Source organism: Miscanthus floridulus, chromosome 10, assembly GCF_019320115.1.
Source record: "Miscanthus floridulus cultivar M001 chromosome 10, ASM1932011v1, whole genome shotgun sequence".
NCBI classification, from domain to species: Eukaryota; Viridiplantae; Streptophyta; class Magnoliopsida; order Poales; family Poaceae; genus Miscanthus; species Miscanthus floridulus.
In genome coordinates, this window is record NC_089589.1 from 113,523,221 (window position 1) to 113,544,357 (window position 21,137).

General features: G+C 44.2%; 1 protein-coding gene and 1 pseudogene across 2 annotated transcripts; one reads left to right on the forward strand and one right to left on the reverse strand.

Annotated features, from left to right (window-relative positions):
- Positions 1–2,411: 2,411 nt before the first annotated feature.
- On the reverse strand, positions 2,412–5,008 carry LOC136485375 (MEIOTIC F-BOX protein MOF-like). Of its 2 annotated transcripts, none has more exons than XM_066482273.1 (4): positions 4,760–5,008; positions 3,245–4,350; positions 2,996–3,145; positions 2,412–2,896 (listed from the first exon to the last, which is right to left on the reverse strand). In XM_066482273.1, exons 1-4 carry the CDS (start codon positions 4,989–4,991, stop codon positions 2,585–2,587), a joined length of 1,800 nt encoding a protein of 599 aa, XP_066338370.1. In that variant the 5' UTR covers positions 4,992–5,008; the 3' UTR covers positions 2,412–2,584. The 2 variants fall into 2 exon arrangements, with proteins under 2 accessions (XP_066338370.1, XP_066338371.1); XM_066482274.1 differs by having other exon boundaries at positions 2,428–2,896; positions 3,245–4,342; positions 4,760–4,892.
- Positions 5,009–6,003: 995 nt separating this feature from the next.
- LOC136489331 (uncharacterized) lies at positions 6,004–8,402 on the forward strand (annotated as a pseudogene).
- The last annotated feature ends 12,735 nt before the right edge of the window (positions 8,403–21,137 follow it).

Here is a 21,137-nt window from a genome sequence, read left to right on the forward strand (position 1 = left end):
CCGCGCACGTTCCATGACAAGATAGTTGTGTTATCCATTGGTGATTACGACTGTGCGTTTGGAGGCCGCACTAGGCCCTGGCAGCCAAGGGCTGCCTCGTTGTTCTCGCAGCCCGCGTCCTGGCGACTCTAAACTTGTCACATTAGATACGCTATGAAGAAACTTGAACCGATCGCCGCTAAGTTCAGTACTGTTGGGTACATAATATCTGTGACGGAACAACCGAATCATAGCCTTGTCCAGGGATGGCATCTCTTTTATTGAAATACCAGCAGCAAACCCACCAAGTTTGACAGCCAGGTGCAGGTAAGCAACAGCGGGGGCAAAGGTAACCAGCGGACCATTCAAGCCGCCGTAAATAACCAAGGTCTTCACCGTGGGGGATGCTGCAATCTCAGAAAGATTGCCCAATCTGCAATGTTTCAGAAGCAGGGTTTTCAGCGAGTCGAAGAAGATGCGATGGATCTCAAAAGTGCAACCGTCCAGCTCCAAATCTTCTAAAAAGAAATATTTACATATTTACCATCATTACGATGTGAGTGGTATAAAAAATTCCATGTCACTGACACAGTGTAAGATGTCATCCGTAATAATGGTAAATATGTAAATGCCACCTAAAGGTGGCACCCTAAACCAACATGCGTCGCGAAACAATGATCTAGAGGTACATGGGTGAGCTGCAGTCTTCTGAGGCGCTGCCAAAGATGCGGCCGAGCTCATCAATCTCTCCATCTGGCTGGAGGATCTGGCGGCGTACCGCAGAAACAACAGAGGTGTCCTGTCACCATGGCCATGCAGCCTCAACGAATCCAGCAGCGCAATGTTGCAGCGTTTGCACCATCCACGAATTTTCCCCGCTCCTTCCAGTTCATGGCCTTGTCGCAGGAACAACCGCCGGCGTGGTTTTGAACTCGTCCACGTTCCAGTTCATGGCCTTGTCGTAGGAACAACCAGGCGCCGCCGCTGTCTTGGTTTTGAACTCGGCCACGTCGACGTTGAGGCACGGCGCTTGGACAGCACGCACGTCTGCACCACCTGCGGGGCCTTCATGAAGGACATGATGGTGTGGAGGAGGCAGTCCGGTAGATCGTTCAGCAGGTCCGGGGCGCCGTCGGCTGAGCTTCTGCCGCCAACGACGCCGATGCTTACGCGGGGCCGCTTCCTTCTGGGTCCCCGAAGCTCCATGGAGTGCTCTGCTCGGATGATCAAACGACGCACAGTAATTAATAATAATAATAATAATGAAAATCTCCCCAGTTCCATCTACAAAAGAACACCGCAGACTGGGGTTCGATTACAACACGAGAGTACGAGACGGCGACAAGCGATGCTAGATCAGGCGCAAGATTTTTTTTTTTTTCTGAACAAACGACAAGTCGACAACAATCAGGCGGAGCAAGGTTTCAAGAGGCCGCGAGCAGGCGTTGCTGATCAAACAAGGGTTGGCGAGAGGGCGGTCGGGGAAGGGGTTTACCGAGCGCCGCAGCCTGAGCCTGCCGGAGTGCCAGAGCCCGGAAGAAGAAGCTGCGGAAAGGCGGAAACCCTCGTCTCCGTCGACGGCGGGAGCGGCGGGATGGGGCCATGGCCATGGGGGAGGAGTAGTGCGCGGAGAGATTTTTTTTTTATCACTATGTATACATATACGTCTACGAATGACAGGATCTATGGGCCTCAATTCATGTTTGGAATACTTCTCATGGGGGCCGGAGACACCCGGGCCTTGGGTGGCCTGCCTGGGGCTTCACATTACCGTTTTTTTTTTTGCATTTTTATATTTTTATTCGATGTTTGAAAAATATATAAGGGTCCGGGACCAAAAATTGCAAACATATACTACTTCTCAAGCCGTTTCATTTGGCGATTTGTAAAATGAAACACAATATAAAACACAACATACTGGATAAGCTGATGAAAGAAAAAAACATTAATGAATTGGAGCTGGTGTTTAGTCTTTCAAATTATGTACCTTTGTTAACCCCCCCCCCCCCCCCCCCCCCCCCCCCCCCCCAAAAAAAAACCAAGAGCACGCAATTTCCAAGCACATTTTGAAGCTTTCATTGTTTTTCTTTTTTAAAAAATAGAAACACTTCCAACAAGAAAAAGTGAAAGAAAACATGCAAATGCAAGTGGACACAGTTCATAGGGGCTTTAAAAGAGATATTTTGAAGAAGCAAAATTAACCTTAAGCAAGAAAGCAGAGTAAATTTCAATGGCAAGATTAACTAAGCAAAGGCTTACATCATTTAGAAATGAGTCAAAAGTATATGCTCGCCACTTATAAAATGCATTTCAAATCGACATGAATGATGAACAATGAGTGAGACAAAAAAAATCTGAACTAACAATAACGCTAATTAAATTTGGCGAGTCTAATGTAATCCTCGAGTATTTGGTACCAGAATTTGAGTGAGATTAAGAGTACTGGGAGGTAGAAAAAGAACAGAGATGAGTTCAGCAAGGAATACCGGCAGATTCAATTAGAATTCGGTCTGATTAGTTCATAATTTCTTGTCCTCTCCCTCAGACGCTAATCTATATATCTCTTGCTACACAACATAAACACGCCACTTTACATGGGCCATTCCTATTCTGGTCCTGAGATGCGCACGCTGGTCATCCTGCGCCGAGTTCCCCGACGAGGCCCAACTCCAGTTGAATGAGGCACCGGATGTTCAGCAGGAGCAGCAGCAGCGTCAGGAACAGCATCAGTTGTACCTTTGAGATTTGGTAGGTGGCGCACAAGCTCGCCAGCAGATCGACAGGCATCACCATCTTTATGTATGATTTCAAGCTCGACGTTCGCATCACGTAGGAAGTCCAGGCCACAGCAGCAACCAGAAGATGAGGTCTTGTCCAGTTTGCGCGTTCCTTCCTTGTCCTCAGAATCACCTGGGAACTGTGGGCAATGAACACAAAAGATGTGAGATCGATAATGCATGAACTATGTTGCATTGGTTGGTTACATAAGGAGCTAGAAAACCAAGCTACAGTGTACCTTGCAGTGCCGCAAAGTGACCTTCTCTAGATTAGGTGAACCCCGATGAAAGAATCGCAATATGCGGAAGTCGTCACTGAGATCACAGTCGTCCAGCAGCAAGTTCCTCAGGTTCTGGAATTCCAGGAATGTGTGTTCCTTACCGAGCACCTGGAGTTCATTGGAAGTAGATAGCAGCACCAACACATTATCAGAGTGACGAATAAAATGGAACACTTGCAGAGAAAACAAAGATGCCAAAGAGCATACCGTTGTCCCGACACCTAACAAATTGAAACTTGTCACATTAGACACACCACAAAGAAGCTTGGATTGATCTCCGCCAAGTTTACTTCGACACATACTTTTGGACAAAAAACTGTATTTGTGACGGCGTAGATGAATCGAAGCCCTGTCAAGGGATGGCATCTCATTTATCGAAATACCTCCACGGAAGCAGACACCATCCACATCTAGGCGTAGATAGGCAACCATGGGGGCTGAGATAGCCAGCAGGTCGCCATACCAATTGGAGCCGCCATCGACAATCAACGTCTTCAATGTTGGGGATGCAATGTCGGAGAGGAATCCGCCCCATGAGCAACTTTTCAAAACTAAGTTCTGGAGCGAGTCAGAGGCGATCGAACGGATCTCACAGGTGCAATGGTCCAGCTCCAAATCCTCCAAAGAGCAGCACACTGAGCTAAGATGCTCCGCGAAACGATCGTCCAGAGATACGTGGCAGAGATGCAGCCTTCTGAGGCGCCAAGAACTGGGGCTCAGATTCAATCCCTGACGCTGACAACTGATGGCATGACCTGGTCCTGGTGTGCAGTATTTCATCGCACGTCGGAGCCATGCTGCTGCTTGTCGGCCGCTGTATTCCCAGCCTTGTATTGCACTGTCAGAGCAAACATAGGTCTGAGGTCTGCAGCCCCTATCAATGTCCAGCCTGAATGAATCCAGCAGTGCGATGTTGCAGCGGAGCATGAGGTTGACAGTGAAATCCTCAAATTCGTCCCACCCTTTGCCCTTGTCCTGGTTGCTGCCCAAGTCGGAGTCGGAGTCATCAGAGTCAGAGCTGATGTCGCTGCCGCCACTGCTGGAGGCAGGCGCCGCCGCCTTGGTCCTGAACTCAACAATGTCGATGTCGAGGCACGGCACAGAGCGCCAGAGGTGCTTCCAGCGTGTTGACAGCACGCACGTCTGCACCACCTGTCGAGCCTTGAGGGAGGACATGATGACGTGGAGGAGGCAGTCTGGTAGAGCGCTCAGTCGGTCCGGGCCACCGGTGGAGCTTTCGCCACCGCCATCGCTTGCACGGGTCCGTTTCCTTGTGCCCTCTGCAATCTCCATGGAGTACGTGTCCTGCAAAGCTCCATGTATATGTATTTTTATATAAGATGACCAAACGACCAAACAACCCAAATATAAATCTCCAGTTCCATGTATTACCAAAGGACACCTCTGAATCCGGCTCTAACTCACGCAGAAATTGTCTGAACAATAAGAAATTGCGAAAAAAGACTCAAAAATAAGTTTTTTTAAGAAAAAAGTTTGGTTGGGGTACAGTGCAGCAGAATCCCCATTTGCGATTTACTCAAGAACAGACGAAATTCGATCCGATTAAGGGACGGGGTGTGCAGCTAAATCGGGAGATACGGCCATGCCCCCATGCACTTCCGTACAGTATTAGAGATGAACAATCGTATACGAAGATTGCTATTCCTTCACAGCAATCGATTACGGGTGGGTCGTACGGAAAGCGACGGTGAAGGGGCTTACCAAGCGCCAGCGCCATAGCCTCCAGACTGCCGCGGGAGGAGAGGCCCCAATACAACCGGAAGCGCCGGAGAGAGCGGGAGACGAGAGCTGCCGAAACCCTCGTCTCCGTCGGCGTCGATGGCGAGTCGGCGACGGCAAGTGGGGAAAAGACGAGGAATGGGGTCGGCGAACTGGGCACACAGCGTGGTACGGTACATGTGCAACGCGAGCACGACAATCGTCTGGGATACATGGGCCCCCGCTGGGAGCTGGAGGCCCATTTCCGCACAGGCAGGGTTTCTCGTAGGAAAAAGTCTACTTTTGCTCCCTCATCTTTTGCGCTAGTTCACTTTTGCTCCCTCATCTCTAAAACCAGGCACAAGACCTCCCTCATCTCTCCAAACCACGCACCTGACCTCCCTCGGTGGTTTGGCCTCCGGTATTCGCTGAGTCAGCACTAAATCAAGTAGAAGTGCCCGTGCCCAAGATCTGATCGACTCTGTTCGTTAAAAAAATCCCCCAAACTGACGAACCCTAGCTCCGGCATTCGAGTTGCGAGAGGCGGCGGGGCAGTGGGCGTTGGGCGCAGCAAGCGGTGCCGCTGGGCCTGGGCGGGCGCCGGGCGCAGCGCGCATGCAGGAGCGGTGCTACTGGGCCTCGGCGAGCGCATCACGCCAACTCGCGAGCACGGTGCCGCTGACCACGGTGAGCGCTAAGCCGCAAATGGATCCTGTATTTTTGAGTTGTTTTTCTTGGTGATTGTGTAATTTAACAAGTAATGGGTACATCAGTAGTCCTATTTTAAGCACTTGTAGTCCTATTTTAAGCACTAATGTTCTTACCGCACCTATTTTATTAGTACTGAACCCCGTAGCCTGTATCTTCTGCATGTAGGTGTCACGTGATTAGGCATGGATGGTTGCGACTTCCTCCCTGTTCGGTTTCATTTTAATGGGGAGTTCTTGAGGAATAGCAATGGAGTGTTTTATGTTGGAGGTACTCAAGCTATGTCTTACATCGACCGAGACAAGTTGTCGCTGCCTGAAGTTGTTGGCCATCTCCGTGACCATTGCAATGTCAAAGAAGGCACAATTTTGCATTGGCTATTTCCAGGGAGAGACATGAGCACAGGCCTGAGAGCTTTAGTTGATGACAAAGTGTGCCAGATCATGTCTGACTGCATTGTTGAAGGTGATGTTGCAGATGTGTATGCTGAAAATCATGAGTATGATGCAGCTATTGAAGCAAGTGTCTATGAGAAAGAGATGGAAGAAAATTCCAAGGATAATGAGATAGAAGATGAAGATCTGCAACCTTTGACTATTTGGAAAGGTGAAAGCAAAGAAATAGACAAGCAAGTTGACCTTGTCAGTCAATTTTACTGTACTCCAAATAACATGCCAGGAGACACAAATGGAGATGAGATGTCTAACAATGACGGTGAGTACATGCCTGGAGACTCATGTAGTTCTGGTGATGATGAAGAAGCAACCCAAATTCATAAGAAATTTAAGGATTTCAAGAAGAAGATAAAGAAGGGTGAGGCAGCAAGCTTAGATGATGTGATATGTGAAGGTGTTGATTCTAGGCCTCAAAATGAACAAGAGGATGAGGATGATGGCAACAACACTCCATATTTAGATAGTAGTGATGCAGAATCTATTGATGAGTTAGGGGGTACAGGGCAAGGTAGCCTATATCCAAGATTTAACAAGAAGAAGCCTGTTGTCAAGTTTAAGTTGGGAATGAAATTTAGTTCCAAGAAGCAATTCAAGAAGGCTGCACTTAAGCATGGCTTGGATGAGAGAAAGGTTATTCGGTTTATTAAGAATGACCCAAAGAGGGTGAGGGCAATATGTGACTGGGAAGGTTGTCCATGGGTATGTCTGTTGTCAAATACTTCTAGGTCTGATAGTTGGCAAATATCTACATTTACAAATAATCACATGTGTCCACCTAGAAGAGACAATAAACTAGTGACCTCAGCTGTAATTGCTAGGAAATATGAAAAGTTTATTTTTGCCAACCCATGCTGGAAAATACCTCACATGCAGCAGACAGTTCAAGAAGAAATGTTTGCAACCGTTTCTAAGTCGAAGCTAAAGAGAGCAAAATCACTAGTGATGCAGAAAGCTTTGGATGCAAATAAAAAGCAGTACTCTAGGCTGTATGACTACCAAATGGAGCTTCTCAGAAGCAACCCAGGAAGCAACGTTATTGTGAACAAGGAAGATAATGTAGAGCCTCCTATTTTTAGAAGAATGTACATATGTCTGCATGCTTGCAAAGAAGGGTTCAAAGCTGGCTGTAGGAAAGTTGTTGGGTTAGATGGATGCTTTTTCAAAGGAACAACTAACGGTGAACTTCTTTGTGCTATTGGGAGGGATGCCAACAACCAGATGTACCCTATTGCCTGGGCAGTTGTGGACAAGGAGAACAACGACAATTGGGATTGGTTCTGTGATATGCTCTTTAGGGATGTTGGTGTGCAGGGAGGACATGGATGGGTTTTCATCTCAGACCAGCAAAAGGTATGCTGCTGTAAAACATTTGTTATGTTAAAATTTGTAACTATGAAGGCAGATGATTTATAATATTTCCAACTTGTTCAGGGAATTCTTAATGCTATCAGCAAATGGGCACCTGAAGCTGAACACAGGAACTGTGCTAGGCACATTTATGCAAACTGGAAGAAGGAGTTTACGAAGAAGGACTACCAGAAAAAATTTTGGAGGTGTGCCAAAGCACCTTGTTTGATGCTTTTCAACTTGGCAAGAGCAAAGCTAGCACAACACACTAGAGCAGGTGCACAAGCTATAATGAACACTCATCCTTAGCATTGGAGCCGAGCTTGGTTCAGGTTGGGTTCTAATTGTGACTCCGTAGATAATAATATTTGTGAGTCATTCAACAAATGGATCATCGAGGCTAGGTTCTTTCCTATAATCACCATGCTTGAAACTATTAGAAGGAAAGTAATGGTCAGGATCCAAGAACAAAGAACTAAATCACAGAAGTGGACAATGGTTATCTACCCAAACATCAATAAAAAATTTAATGTCTACATTTCTATGTCTGCACATTGTCATGCCATCTGCAATGGGAACGACAAATTTGAAGTTCAGCATTTTGACAATAGATTCACAGTTGATTTGGTGTCAAAGAAATGTTCCTGTAGGTATTGGCAATTGTCTGGACTTCCTTGTTGCCATGCCATTTCATGTATATTATTCAAGACCAACTGCCTAGATGAATATGTGGCTGACTGCTACTCTGTACACCACTTCAACCAAACATATAGTCATTGCTTAAACCCAGTTGAGGGTATGAATAGCTGGCCTGCATCTGATAGGGAACCCCTTAGAGCTCCTGGTTATGTGAAAATGCCTGGCAGGCCAAAGACTGAGAGGAGAAGGGAACCAACAGAAGTGAGAAAGGCCACTAAAATGTCAAAAACTGGAACAATTATCAGATGCAGCAAATGCCGCTTGCCTGGACACAACAAGTCAACATGTACGAACATAAGTGGAGCAGGACCTTCACATGCAAGAGGTTCTCAGAGAGCAGGAGGTAGCTCTCAGTCAGTTCCAGTATCACAGCCAACAGGATATAAGTCAGTTCCAGTATCACAGCCAACAGGATCTCAGTCAGCTGCAGGAGGTAACCCAAATGCTATGGTTGTGCTTTCCAATACACAAAAGCGCACGGCAAGTGGTACAAAAAGGACTGCCACATCTGATGTATCTAGTGCACAGAGCATGAAAAAGGTATGTTTACCAACATCTCCAAGTTTTATGTTATGCAAGTTGTATTTAAAATTAATTCTAGCTTCTTCTGATTGTTGTAGGCAAAGGCAACAAACTCACAAAACGTCATCAAATCAAGTGCACGTGCAAGGGTTTCAACAATTCCTTCTGGGTCAGCTACAATTAACCTGCAAGCTAGAGTGCCCACTTCCAATGTTAACTGCAGTGTTAATGTACAGCTAACTGGTGGGACTGCATCTGCTCATGTGTCTGCTCAAGAGCCAGCAAAGAAGAAGCCTATTCCAAACAAATATGGAACTAATCCACTCCAGATTCTTCCTCCATAGAAATCTGATAAGTTGTGATGTGTTTGTGTGTCTGGTTGTATGCCAAACTTGAATAAATATGCCCTTTATGATGTATGACAATTATGTATGCTACCTGATAAGACTGTTGTTATCTATTTCCTCTTATGTACGCAATAAACTAGAACTGCCATGTATGACAATTTGTCTTAAGTTATGTGAACCATCTGGGCATGTTCTCTTGCTTACCTGTAGTGATATATGTCCAGTGAGTCCAGTGAACCTGCAAGCCTATTCCATGTATGCAGATGAGTCCAGTGAGGTGAAGAAGTGATATATGCACCACGAACCCAGCAGCAACCAGGGCATGTTCTCTTCTGCAGAACATGTGCCACAATCTTTCTTAGTTGGTAGCTAGTGAGTTCTGAAAGGTGCAATACCCATCTGGGCGGAGACGCGTGACAATGTCATAATCAGGGCCTGGATTCAGCTTACCTGCACTACTCTAGGCGGAGAAGGGCAAGTTAGGTTGCTCGTGATACTCTGCTGCCGTCGACGTTTCGTTACTGGTTCCGACTGACAAGGACATGTCGTCGACGTTTAGGCAATTAGTATGTAGCATGTGCTTTTAGCTCTGTTGTCTGCGTCCTAAACGATGGTGCAAGTTTGCAGCAAACGAGTACATGCATAAGAAAATGAACTATATCGGTATGAAGGAGGGCGTGCTTGGTTGGTTCTATCTCCTTCATTCTGACTAGGTGAAAATCTGTATAATCTGATAAATAAGTTTGTTTGGTTGTCTCCTTCATTCTGATGTCGTCATATTGTCCTGATGAATATGCTAAAAATTAGTTTCACTAGTCATTTCGGCTAGTAGATGCAATATCATGTGCTGGACCATAGGTCATTCTCTAGCAAAGAGCTCCATAGTCATATGCATTGATAACTGAGGAACAAGTCACTGGAACCATTTTACAATGGAAAATTAAACATAAGCAGTTGTCATTTATACATTTGCATGACAACCAACACAAGGAGAATGGCCGAATTGAAACCTAACAACACTAGGACAGCAACGCCAACACACATCATCCAATTCCAATGTTTTTGCTTCTTCGTGCCTCCCTTCTTGGCCGAAGCCAGTCCTCCGAGGATCATACACCCCAACAGGTTCTTTCTTCATCAGTGGTAGCGCCTGTTCATACACCTCAACTTCCACACAATCTGTCGTCTCCAGTGGACGGTAATGGCACATCTCGGATTCTTGAAGCATCCCATAATGAACAAGAAAGTTGGCATATTCTTCTTCGAACATGTAGAAATCACAGCGAGGAAACTAAAAAAAAGGAAAATCAGTTTGCACTGTACAAACCCTAGCTTTCAATTAACACCACAAATTTCAAAAATCTAACCTGTCTATACTTCCTCGGGCATTTGAAGAACCTTTCCATTGGGTGCTCATCTGTATTCGACATCAGCTCCAAAATCCGCCCCTTCCCGCAGTATGGGCACCAGATTAGCGACAGCCCGCTCCCTCCTAGCGGCGGCGCTTCTGTGGACGGAGGCTGCGGAAGGAGGACGCGAGATGTGCCAGGGGCCATGGAGGATTTCAGGCTAGCAATGACGATGAACCTAATGGCGGCGTGGCAAGACGGTGGCGGCGGCGCGCATGGAGTGGCGGCGGCGCGCATGGACTCGGGGAAAAAGAGGAGCGTGACCAGCGGGCGCTCGCGTCTTCTATTTTTAGCCTGGCTCAGCAAATACCGGAGGCCAAACCACCGAGGAAGTTCAGGTGCGTGGTTTAGAGAGATGTGGGAGGTCCCGTGCCTGGTTTTAGAGATGAGGGAGCAAATATAAACTAGCGCAAAAGATGAGGGAGCAAAAGTAGACTTTTTCCTTTCTCGGACGCCCCTGAATTGGACAGGGCCGTGATGATGTTTTATTATTTTAATAACCTAAAAAAAACTAATACTTTAATAATAATAACACAAGATGAATTATTTTTTGGGCACTGCTAGAGCTAGCGCGTGCAGGATTTGGAAGTTCGGCGCGCACACCTCTCGCACGTCAGTTTTTAGTGGCAAAAAAAACACACACCCACAACAGATTTTCTTCCCTGACTCCGGCGCACTCGCCCCCGCCACGACAAACTAGGATTTCACCGCCAGCGGCGCAACCTTCATCCCCTTTCTCCCCCCGTCGCCGTCGCCACCATGGCCAGAGCTTCCCCGCCCTGACCTAGCACGGTCGCCGCTGTCGCCACCAGCTCCCCCTAAACCGCCTGTCGGCCATCCCCACCGCCTGGCCAGCCTTCCTCCCCCGGTCGGCGCATTCTATACCCGCCGAAGTTGGGGAAGATACGGGGAGAGCTCGCCGGAACCCTAGAAAGCAGATCCGAGAGGAGGAGGAGAGAGGTGAGAGAGGAGGAGGCCTACCTGGCGCAGATCCGTCGCCACCGCCATCGGATCTGCCGAATCTGTCGCTGTATCCACTGGATCCGCCGCCTCATCCGCCATGGCCATGCACGGGGAGGCGGTGGGGCACGGCCGCGGGGAGGTGCTCGCCGGTGAGGTGTAGAGAGAGAGAGAGAGGGAGGGGAGGGGAGAGGTGTGCGGGTGCCGGGCGGGTAGGGTGTGCGGGTAAAGATGGCAACGGGGCCCCGATACCCGATACCCGACGGATATTTGATCCATTAGGGGACGGGGATGGGATCATATCTTTACCCGCGGGCATCTAAATGGGCAAGAATCCATACCCGACGGGTATAGCGGGTACGGGAACGTTCACTGTTTACCCGTCCCCGTTACCCGTTGGGGACCCCGACTATTTGAGCTGTCATGCGAGTATTAGACCCAAAGAAGCTCAACATAGGTATTTTGGTCAAAATCTGAACAGACATATATATAGTTTGTGTGTTCTAGGAACCCTCGTTCAATTTTTCCTCACTATCTCCGCCAGCAGCACAAGCACGCCTGTCTCATGAGCGCTCGTGCCCCTCGCTTCCTCAGTTCAGTCTCTCTGCCACCTTTGCTCATCCTCCTCGTAACCTCGCTCCTTCTCCTCGGCATCTCTGAGACTCCGACACTTATACCCGGGTGAAGAAGAAACGTCTCCGATTGCAAAGCTACGACCCTAAGTATCCTTGTTTATCTGGTATGCAGTACCCGTCGGGTATCTGTTACCCGACCGATACCCGACGGGTACGGGGATGGGCAAGAATCTATACCCGAGACAGTTAATGGGGATGGGGACGGGATGAATTCTCCGTAGCGGGGAAGAGAATGTTCCGGCGATACCCGACGGGTATATCCCCGTTGCCATCCTTATGTGCGGGCGCCAGGTGGGGCGTGGGGGCTAAAGCCTCATATCTTGCGTGTTTGCTTTTTAGCATTTCTGATATTTTTCTGGATTATTATTTTTGTCACGTCAGAAAAAAAACATTACATCTGCCTTAAAAAAAAGAAGACATTACATGACAAATGAATACAGAGAGCCTGCTCGGCTGCGCACCCGGGATCTATTGGCCTCAAATCAATTCATGTTTGGAATGCGGAGTTCTCGTTACCAGTTTTTCTTTTCCATTTTTCCATTTTTCGATGTTTGAAAAATATATAAGCGTCTAGAAAAAAAGCAAACATATACTGTACTACTCAAGCCGTTTCAGTTGGCATTTATAAAAATGTCGTTTCCATGTGACTCTATATAAATACTGCCAATTCCATACATGGTAAGGCAGGGCTCGACTCTTTCTGGAATAACCCCGACTTTAGGGTGTGTTCAATTGGATGAATATCTTTGGATGGGAGAACCATTCACGGATAGATGGCATTTGGTTTGGTGGACTGGTTGGAACAGGATATCCATTGCAGGAATATTCCTTACAGTGGCCAAAAAAAAAACAGGCGAATTAGCTTATCCATGTTTCAAATCTTTTTTATTAGCAAAAGAATTAAAGATTAATAGTATGTTATACTATTAATTATTAATTATGATGATCAATTTAGTTTTGATAAGTGCTAATACGTTGATTAGCACACATCACTACTACAAAAATGATTTTCGCGAGACACTGTCCAAACATTAACGTAGGCGGTCGCAAATACTCGTCTCCTAAAATTGATTTACGGAGGCAGACCACTTAAGAGACTTGCCTAAAAAATATGGCCTGAGGCCCAAAGCAGCCCAAAAGGCCCGTTACCGGTGTTCCATATTGTAGGATCTCTTGTTGGCCTAGAGGGGGGTGAATAGGCCTGTCAAAACAAACACTCAAACTTTTATCAAATTCACCCTACGGCACTGCCGCTCTGGAGGACGGCACTGCCGGATCAGAATAGCGGCACCTGCAGACAACTTCGAATCACAGTTCAAAATCAATGAACGGAAACTTAGATCGGAAAAATTTCTCAGCCTACTGCAGGTATGCTAGTCACAGATCAAGAGCTAGAAGTTGTAGGAGCACCACACACAAGTAGATCGACTAGAAACCCTAGAAATCACCTCAACCAACAATATGAAATGCAAGTAATGTAAATCAGGTACAAGTGACATAATAATTTATCCCGTGGTTCAGCTCGCCACCAAGGCTTGCCTACCTCCACGTTGTTTAGGTTAGCCACTAAGGCTTAGGGCTTTCCAACCCTTCCTCGTTCTCAAGTCAAGAGACTTAACTCTTGAGATAAGGAGTGAGTTTACTAGCTTCAAGAGATGGTTACAAGCCTCCCGGAGTTGCCATACAAGTTGGCAAGCTCCACGGGCGACGTCCTAGCCGGCTAGGAGTCAAGCTCCAAGAGTAACAAACACAACCGCGGCCAAAACGTGAACCAAGTGCTCTTTTGAGTTGAGGAATCAATGGAGCTGCTTTCTAATTGAGTTTTGGACCCTTTTCTCTAAAGGATTGATGGAGAAATCAATGAATTTGCTTGAGGGTTCAAGGTCACTAATGGAGGAAGAGAGAGAGGGCTCCTTTTCTGTTTTGGGAGTGCTGGAATGAGTAGGAGGAAGAAGATAGTCGTTGGGAAGGAAGAGGATGGGTATAAATACCCCCTCAGCCCCGACGGTCACTTAAGTCGCTGTAGTGCCGTGGCTTAAGTGCTGTAGTGCCTCTCTTCAGGTGCGGCAGTGCCGCACCAGGCAAGACAACAAAGGTAAGAGTGAAGTGTAGGCTGTTTTGACTGTGAATATGAGGATGCATGTGTAGGTTTGAGCACTTGGTAGCACAGGTTAGCTTAAGCATTGTGTCCCCCTTTATAGTACGACTTTTCCTATACTCAAATTCAAAATATAAAAGAATTTAAACCTCCTTTGAGTTTGAAAGCCATCAACATTTGTAATTGGGGCTCCTCCGTTTCATGTAACATCCTCGAATATAGATTCCCTGCTTATCATCTCGATAAATCTCATTCATTATCACCAAAACCCACAATTAGGGCTTGATTGCACTTTCACATATATATAGTTGAGTTAGGGTTTGGGGGCTTCTCATCCTCTTTCTCGTCTCTCACAGCTCACCTAACACCCTCTCTCTCTCATAGCTCACCCAGCGGCGGCGCCTCTCTTCTTCTCTCCCTCTGCTCTCTCGGCGTGGCGTCGACGGAGGTAGGGGCTGCTTGCGCCCATGGCTCGATGGTGGAGGGCGCTTGTGCCCTGCGGCTTCGACGGTGGAGGACGCACCCTGGCTGTGGTGGGCCCACATGGCCCACCGGCGGTGGGGCTTCGATCCGCGGTAGGTGGGCATTGGATCCAGCGGCGGGTGCTCAGATCCGGTGGCAGGTGCCCAAATCCAGCGACGACTTTTCTTTTTCTTGTGTTTTTGTTCTGATTGATTAGCATAGACGGGCATTGTGTCTGCCTCCGTAAGTCTGTGTTAACGCATACCTTTCGATGGAGGCGGACGCATTACCCGCCTCCAAAAACCGGTTTTGCCTTCCTCGGAAAAGATTCCTACACTAGTGCATTTTGTGAGCCAATTTGGGTAGTAGTAGTGCTATTTTTTTTAATTAGTGGTTATCATGACAAATTAGTGTTAGTGCATATTTATTAGTGTATAATTCATTTTTATTATTTTTAAAGAATGGATATAATTACTCAACTAAACAAGCAGTATAGATATCCATATCCCCAAATCCATAATGGCCATATCCCATCCACCCTTGTCCTCAAACCAAACACACCCTTAACTTCTCTGGAAATACAGTTTCTTTGGTGGAGTTCAAATCTTAGGGAAACATTTTTCAACATAATTTCTTCTATTTTTTTTAGAAATAAGATGAAAGAGGTCAAGTATCCATTGTGCTCTTGTGTGTTTGAATCGGTAATACACATGCGAACTTACTAAAATGCTTGTTGCTATAGCCGCACCTAGTTACGCTACACGGAAGTATATTACACTAGGTTTCTCAATGACATAAAATTAAGAAAAAATCAGCCGCACTTATAAAAAGATTCATATAAATAAATGTTCTAATATATAATCCTCACCACAAAAATCATGGCACTACCTTTGATCCAACTACAACTCTCATATAGGATGGATGTTTATGCACAGACACGTAGTATGAGTTAGAGATGGGTGCCCACGATAGCAAGATTATACGGTGAGAACCGTCCCCATCATTTTTTCTATATATGGAGAGTATATTCAGTAGCCAACTATAAAATAAGTTATTCTGTAGCCACCTCCATTTACGATAATTTTATATACTAATTTACGATAATGTCAATACATATTTATGATAGTTGGGGTACTAATAACACATAGGGATATTTACCATAACATTATAGTAAACAACTTAGTAAGGAGTTACTATAATCTTGTAAATTAACATAGTAATTATCATAACTCAAAGTGGCTACAGAATAAGTTATTTTGTAGCCAGTTTTATATATATATATATATATATATATATATATATATATATATATATATATATATATATATATATATATATATATATATATATATATATATATTGACTATGTTTTCTGCTCCAGAAAACCAACACATGCAACATCATATGGTTCATGCTACACTGTTGACGCTACCATATATAATGGAAATTTCAGGTCTCTCAATCCTAGCGAGTTTCAAATAAATTGGTCTCCAGAGGATGGTAGATCGATATCCAAGAATGGATAAAGCATGTTATACTAATTATAGACAAACCGAAATTCCTTTTGGAATAAGATCATTTCTTTTATCATGTCATTGTGGAAACTATCAAATTCTATTCCTTCCGTCGGCACCAGAACTGCTGCTTCGAATATCTTTTGGTTTGTACTAATAATTATGCAAAGAAGTATTTGAATTAAGGAATGATACCCAACATCTCCTTCAAAATTTGTATTGAATGGGCTACTCCAAATGAATTGGAGGAAACTAAACATGAAGTCAAAGCTCATGTTTTTCTTAATATATGTGTGTTGTGCTATCCATATTTTTTAATGTGCAAACATAACTAGTCATACTTTCTTAATATATGTGTATCTTGGGCAGTTAGCAGAGGCGGTGGTTGGTCCCCTGTCCACCATGTATATCTAACCTCAAGTTTACACTTCAACTTATTCTATAAACAGAAACCGATGCTTTATCTGTATCCGTTACTAGGTTAGAAGCCATTACAGTGCATGCACACACTGTTTACCTACATTATAACATGTAACACATCAAAAACTGAAAGAAAGGGTTTAATTTAGAAGGGCCAAGGCCAGCACACCATCACCACCAAGCCCAAGTCAGCAGCCCAACCCTAGAATGCACACCCCTCACCCATTAGCTGCTCTCCCTTCTCTTGCTCGAGCTCCTCCTCTCCAGCACGTCTTCCCTCTTCTTCCCTGCGCCCTCTCCCTCTCTAACACCTCCCCCAAACCATTAATAACCAAGGGAAAGAGAAACGAGGAGAGCCGCATCTGTTTCTTGCTACCCTATCTTGGGGATAGCCAAGGTGAAATGATTCCCTCTTTGGGTCTTCTGATTGATATGTTTGGATGGTCTTTGGTCTTGGAAATAAGTGGTATTGAGAGAGGAAGAATCGCCTTTGGAATCAAATATAGGATTCTGCTGCCTATTGAGTAGTGTGGCTGTTCTTGTACTTTTCATGGCTTAAATGACTATTCCTCCTAAAATGTATAATGAGAAAGTTTTACAAGACTTTCAATCTATTAGCTCGTGAAATTGCACGATTTTAACTTGATCTAGGAGAATTTTGAGAACATTAGATGCATGATGGGACTATACAAATTATAAGAGACTTGTAGTACTTTCTATTTTATTTTTGGATTGGCAAAGATCATGGCTTTTGGATAAGAGGAACTCCGGATATAGATTTTTAAAATTGGATGTATTGTTTTCTCTACATAATTTTCAGTTAAGCTTTGCTCATGTATTAGGTCATCTTGCTGACCATATCTGCAAATATGAGGAATATGAAAGTTGTAGATTATGAAATGATTTGCTATCCGTTGAAATTTCATAATTTTTGGACATAAAGATATGGAGATGAAAATGTAAAGCTTGTTGTTTCAAATCTTAGACAGCTTCTGAAGTCTGTTTTCAACCGCAGTTTAGGCCATCTTAAAGACGTGATAAAAATATAAACTCTTTATGAAAGTTGTAGGCCTTGTCGTTTAGATTCCAAAAATATATTTGTTTGCTATCATAGCCTTTATTAATTGAATGATACGAAAAGGTGAAGCAGCACTGCTGCATTTTGACTTGCTTTGTTTGTTGGTTGGGGCGTAGGAGCACTTTTTCTACTGTACCTTGTTGTTAGCATGAGTTCTCCTCATTTGCACACGCGAGGAGAAGAAGATAAGGATGCCAAGAAAAAAAGATTAGAAGGATGACTCGTGGGGCCACCGGCAAATCCCTTAACCCAAACAACAAATAGGGACGATCCTATCCTCGCAACCAAACATACATATGAGATAATCCCAAACCCTAAAATCACGGACAGTCCATCCTATCTTATTTTGTCTCTGAACCAAACGCACCCTATGGCCAAGTATGACACCAAAAAATCATGCATAGAAGATTTGGTCGTTTTGAAGTAGATACACTAGTTATTTCCTTTTAAAAAAAAATATTGTTTCAATTTTTTACTATTATATGAATTCAACTAAATTTTGTTATACCTGGTAAAATTCAATGGTCCAGATTTAAACCCTTACTTTTTAAAAGGTACTGTATAAGAGAAGCATCGTAACATTGTCCATAATATATATACACATCTCGATGCTAACTCCCAGTAGGCCATTACATAAGAGGTACATTACATAAGAAGCTGCTAGCAGGCCACTGCAGGTATCGCTGCGCGCGTCGAAAATCTTCCACTGCCACTGCCACTGCCCATATGCATCTGCTTGTTGCCTCCGATCCTGCGGGAATTAATCGTCAGGTGATTAAGAGGCGGCGGAGAGTCCATTCATTTCGTGTTGGATATATTCATGCGTGCGTGCATCCGGCAGGTCGATTTCTTACAACACTGATGAAATCGGTGGCGGGAAGCGAGCACCGTCGAGACAGCCTGTTGGCGCGCACGGCCGCGGTTCTCACGGGGGCTGCTGGCTGCTGCTGCAATGGGTCCTTCCATTGGGCTGTTGGGGGCCGTTTCTGTGCTGGAATAAGAGGCAGAAGCCTAACTTCCGGGTGCCGTAACAGGGCCCATCAGATTTGTCAGTAGATGGCCGGAAAAAGTCCAACCCCAACCTTCACGAAAGTCCGGTTTTCTCCCTAAACTTTAAAACCGGACAAAACACATCCCTCAACTTTTAAAACATTTTTATCTTACCTCCCTAGTCCTGTTATAAGCGGTTTTGAAGGCGGTTTTGTCTTTTTCTTTTTTATTTATTTCGGCTGAATCTTTGAAAAATCATAGTAAATCACAGAAAATTTATAAAATGGAAATTTTAATTTTGTTGGACTCCACACGAGTAGATCTACACAGTGAAATATAATATGGTATGCATTAGTACAAAGTTTTTGATGTGACTTTAGATCTATACTTTTCTGTAATTAATTGGAATCATTCATAGCTGCAGTTTCTATGGTCCCATTATGGTGAAATTTTTATGGTGGGCTAATTATTGTATGCTTAAACTGTAGTAAAAATTTCATACTCATTGAATCCTGTATAACTTAGTTATAGATTTTATTTAGGTTTATGCTTGTTAAATATAAATAAATCTTTAACTAAGTTATACAGGATCAACATTGGGTCTGTATTAGCAAGTTTATGTGTCTTTCAAGGGATTTAAATCAATCTTAAGATTCATCGACCTAGCGTTTCGAATACGTTCATGAGAGCACAAAATATGAATATATGCGAACAATACTGGAATTTGCTTAGGTCTACTTCAGCCATTGCTTATGCTGCTAAGCTCGGAGCAATCGGCTACTCTCTTCGCTTTAAACTATATATTAGACGTTTTAATTTTTTTAATACATTACTTTTACAATATATTTAGATATTATGTACATCTAAGTGTTTAGTAAAGCCATAATACCTTATAATTTAGAATGAGGGAGTAGAAACTTTCCTGGAGAGAAGAGAAATAATATTCACCTATGCATTACACGTTTGTGTTTGTGAGCAATGGAAGCTACATGCCCCCGGATGCACTGTACGCACTAATCATCGAAGAAATACAACACCAAGATTCTCCTCCTTTACTTGATCATCAGCTGACCAAAGGCGAGCCAAAGACCGGATGGCTTTTTATCTCCGGCGCGCACGCGATCGACACGTGGGTGGCGGCCAGTGGCCGCGAAGCTCCGCACGATTCCGCCCGCGCCCACACGTCCGGGCCCCGCTCGGCCCGGCGGTGGCCCACCGCGGCCTCGTCGGCTTTCGTCCTCCTCCTACCCATGAATGAACACAGGCCACAAGAATTTCTCGGCCCATCAACGCACTACTGCCAAAAAGAGTATCGCGCGCATTTTCATCATGGTGCTGCCTATTCCCACAAAAGGGCTTTCTTATCTTAATTAACAAAAAAAAACATTTTCGTCATGGTGCTGCCTATTCCCACCATATTTAGCTCTTGTGAGTACAACATCGAAGTTCCATAAAACGTTGAACCAGAGAGAGAGATTCAATCCTCAGCAGAAAGTTCTAGGTTGCTCACTCCAAAAATGTACTCAACCATGTTGACCAACCTATGCAAACCTCATAAAGTGAAAACAAGACTTGAGTGCCTCCCCTTTCCTTCCAAACAAAAGGGAAGGGATATTAACATAAACAAAATAGCGTAAAATTTCCAGAGGCAATTTTAGAGAAGAGAGTATTTAAAGCGAACCTTCTTAATAGAATTTTTTTAGAAAAAAATCATTCAAAAATATAACCCTTGTGGTGACGGTTGCATACCAATAATTATTCCAAACTTGTAAAAAAGCATCAACTTCATGGGGAGAAAGTTTTCTACCCTCCCAAAACATTAGACCACATGAAAATCAACAAATAGAGACCTCAAAGGAAAAAAATAAAACTATTATCTTCTTCCCCTCTCTAGAAGTATCTAAAACTAGGCTTTCATTAAGAAAAATAATATCTTCATAGAATCAAAACACACCAAAAGACTATTCCAGATCCTTTTGCCGCGTTCATATCACACGCCACTAAGACCATCTACAAGAGAGAATCATTTTCGTCATGGTACTGCCTATTCCCACCATCTCTATAAAAACATCGAATCAGATATATTCAATACTCAACAGAAAGTTCTAGGTTGCTCATTCCAAAAATGTACTCAACCATACTGAACAGCACATGGGAAACTCAAAAACGGAAAACAAGCTTGAGTGCCTCCCCTTTCCTTCCAAACAAAAGGAAAGAGATATTAACATAAACAAAGCAGAACAAAAATTCCAAAGGCATGTTTAGAGAAGAGAGTATTTTAAATAACCTCGTTTTTTTTTACAAAAATCATTCGAAAATACATCCCTTGCGGTGATGGTTGCATGCCAATTAACTACTCCCAACTTGTAGGAAAGCATCAACTTCATGGAGGGACATTTTCTACCTATTTATCCTTCCAAAATTTAGACCACATGAAATCAACAAATAGAAACCTCACAAGAAAATAAAACTATTATCTTCTTACCCTGTCTAGAAGAAACTTTTCAAACTAGGCTTTCATAAACAACAAAAATATCTGCATGAAACATAAAACTTTTTTTTTAAAAAGGACACATAAAACTGAAAGACTATTCTTGATCCTTTTACCACGTCAATATCACACACAATGTCACCAATAATTTATCCTAGAAGTATTGAGACCACACTAAAGCAATTGAAAAAAAAAACTCAATGGAAGAAATACATAACTCTCCTTTCCTATGAAAAACTAGATTTT

Bases quoted from the DNA above. Each gene is read 5' to 3' on its own strand.
- LOC136485375 (XM_066482273.1), bottom strand. From the start codon at position 4,991: ATGTATCCCAGACGATTGTCGTGCTCGCGTTGCACATGTACCGTACCA. The intron at 3,146-3,244 runs GTATGCTCTTTG...AATGAACTCCAG, and splicing joins TGTTAGGTGTCGGGACAACG to GTGCTCGGTAAGGAACACAC. The intron at 2,897-2,995 runs GTACACTGTAGC...CATTGCCCACAG, and splicing joins TCACTTTGCGGCACTGCAAG to TTCCCAGGTGATTCTGAGGA.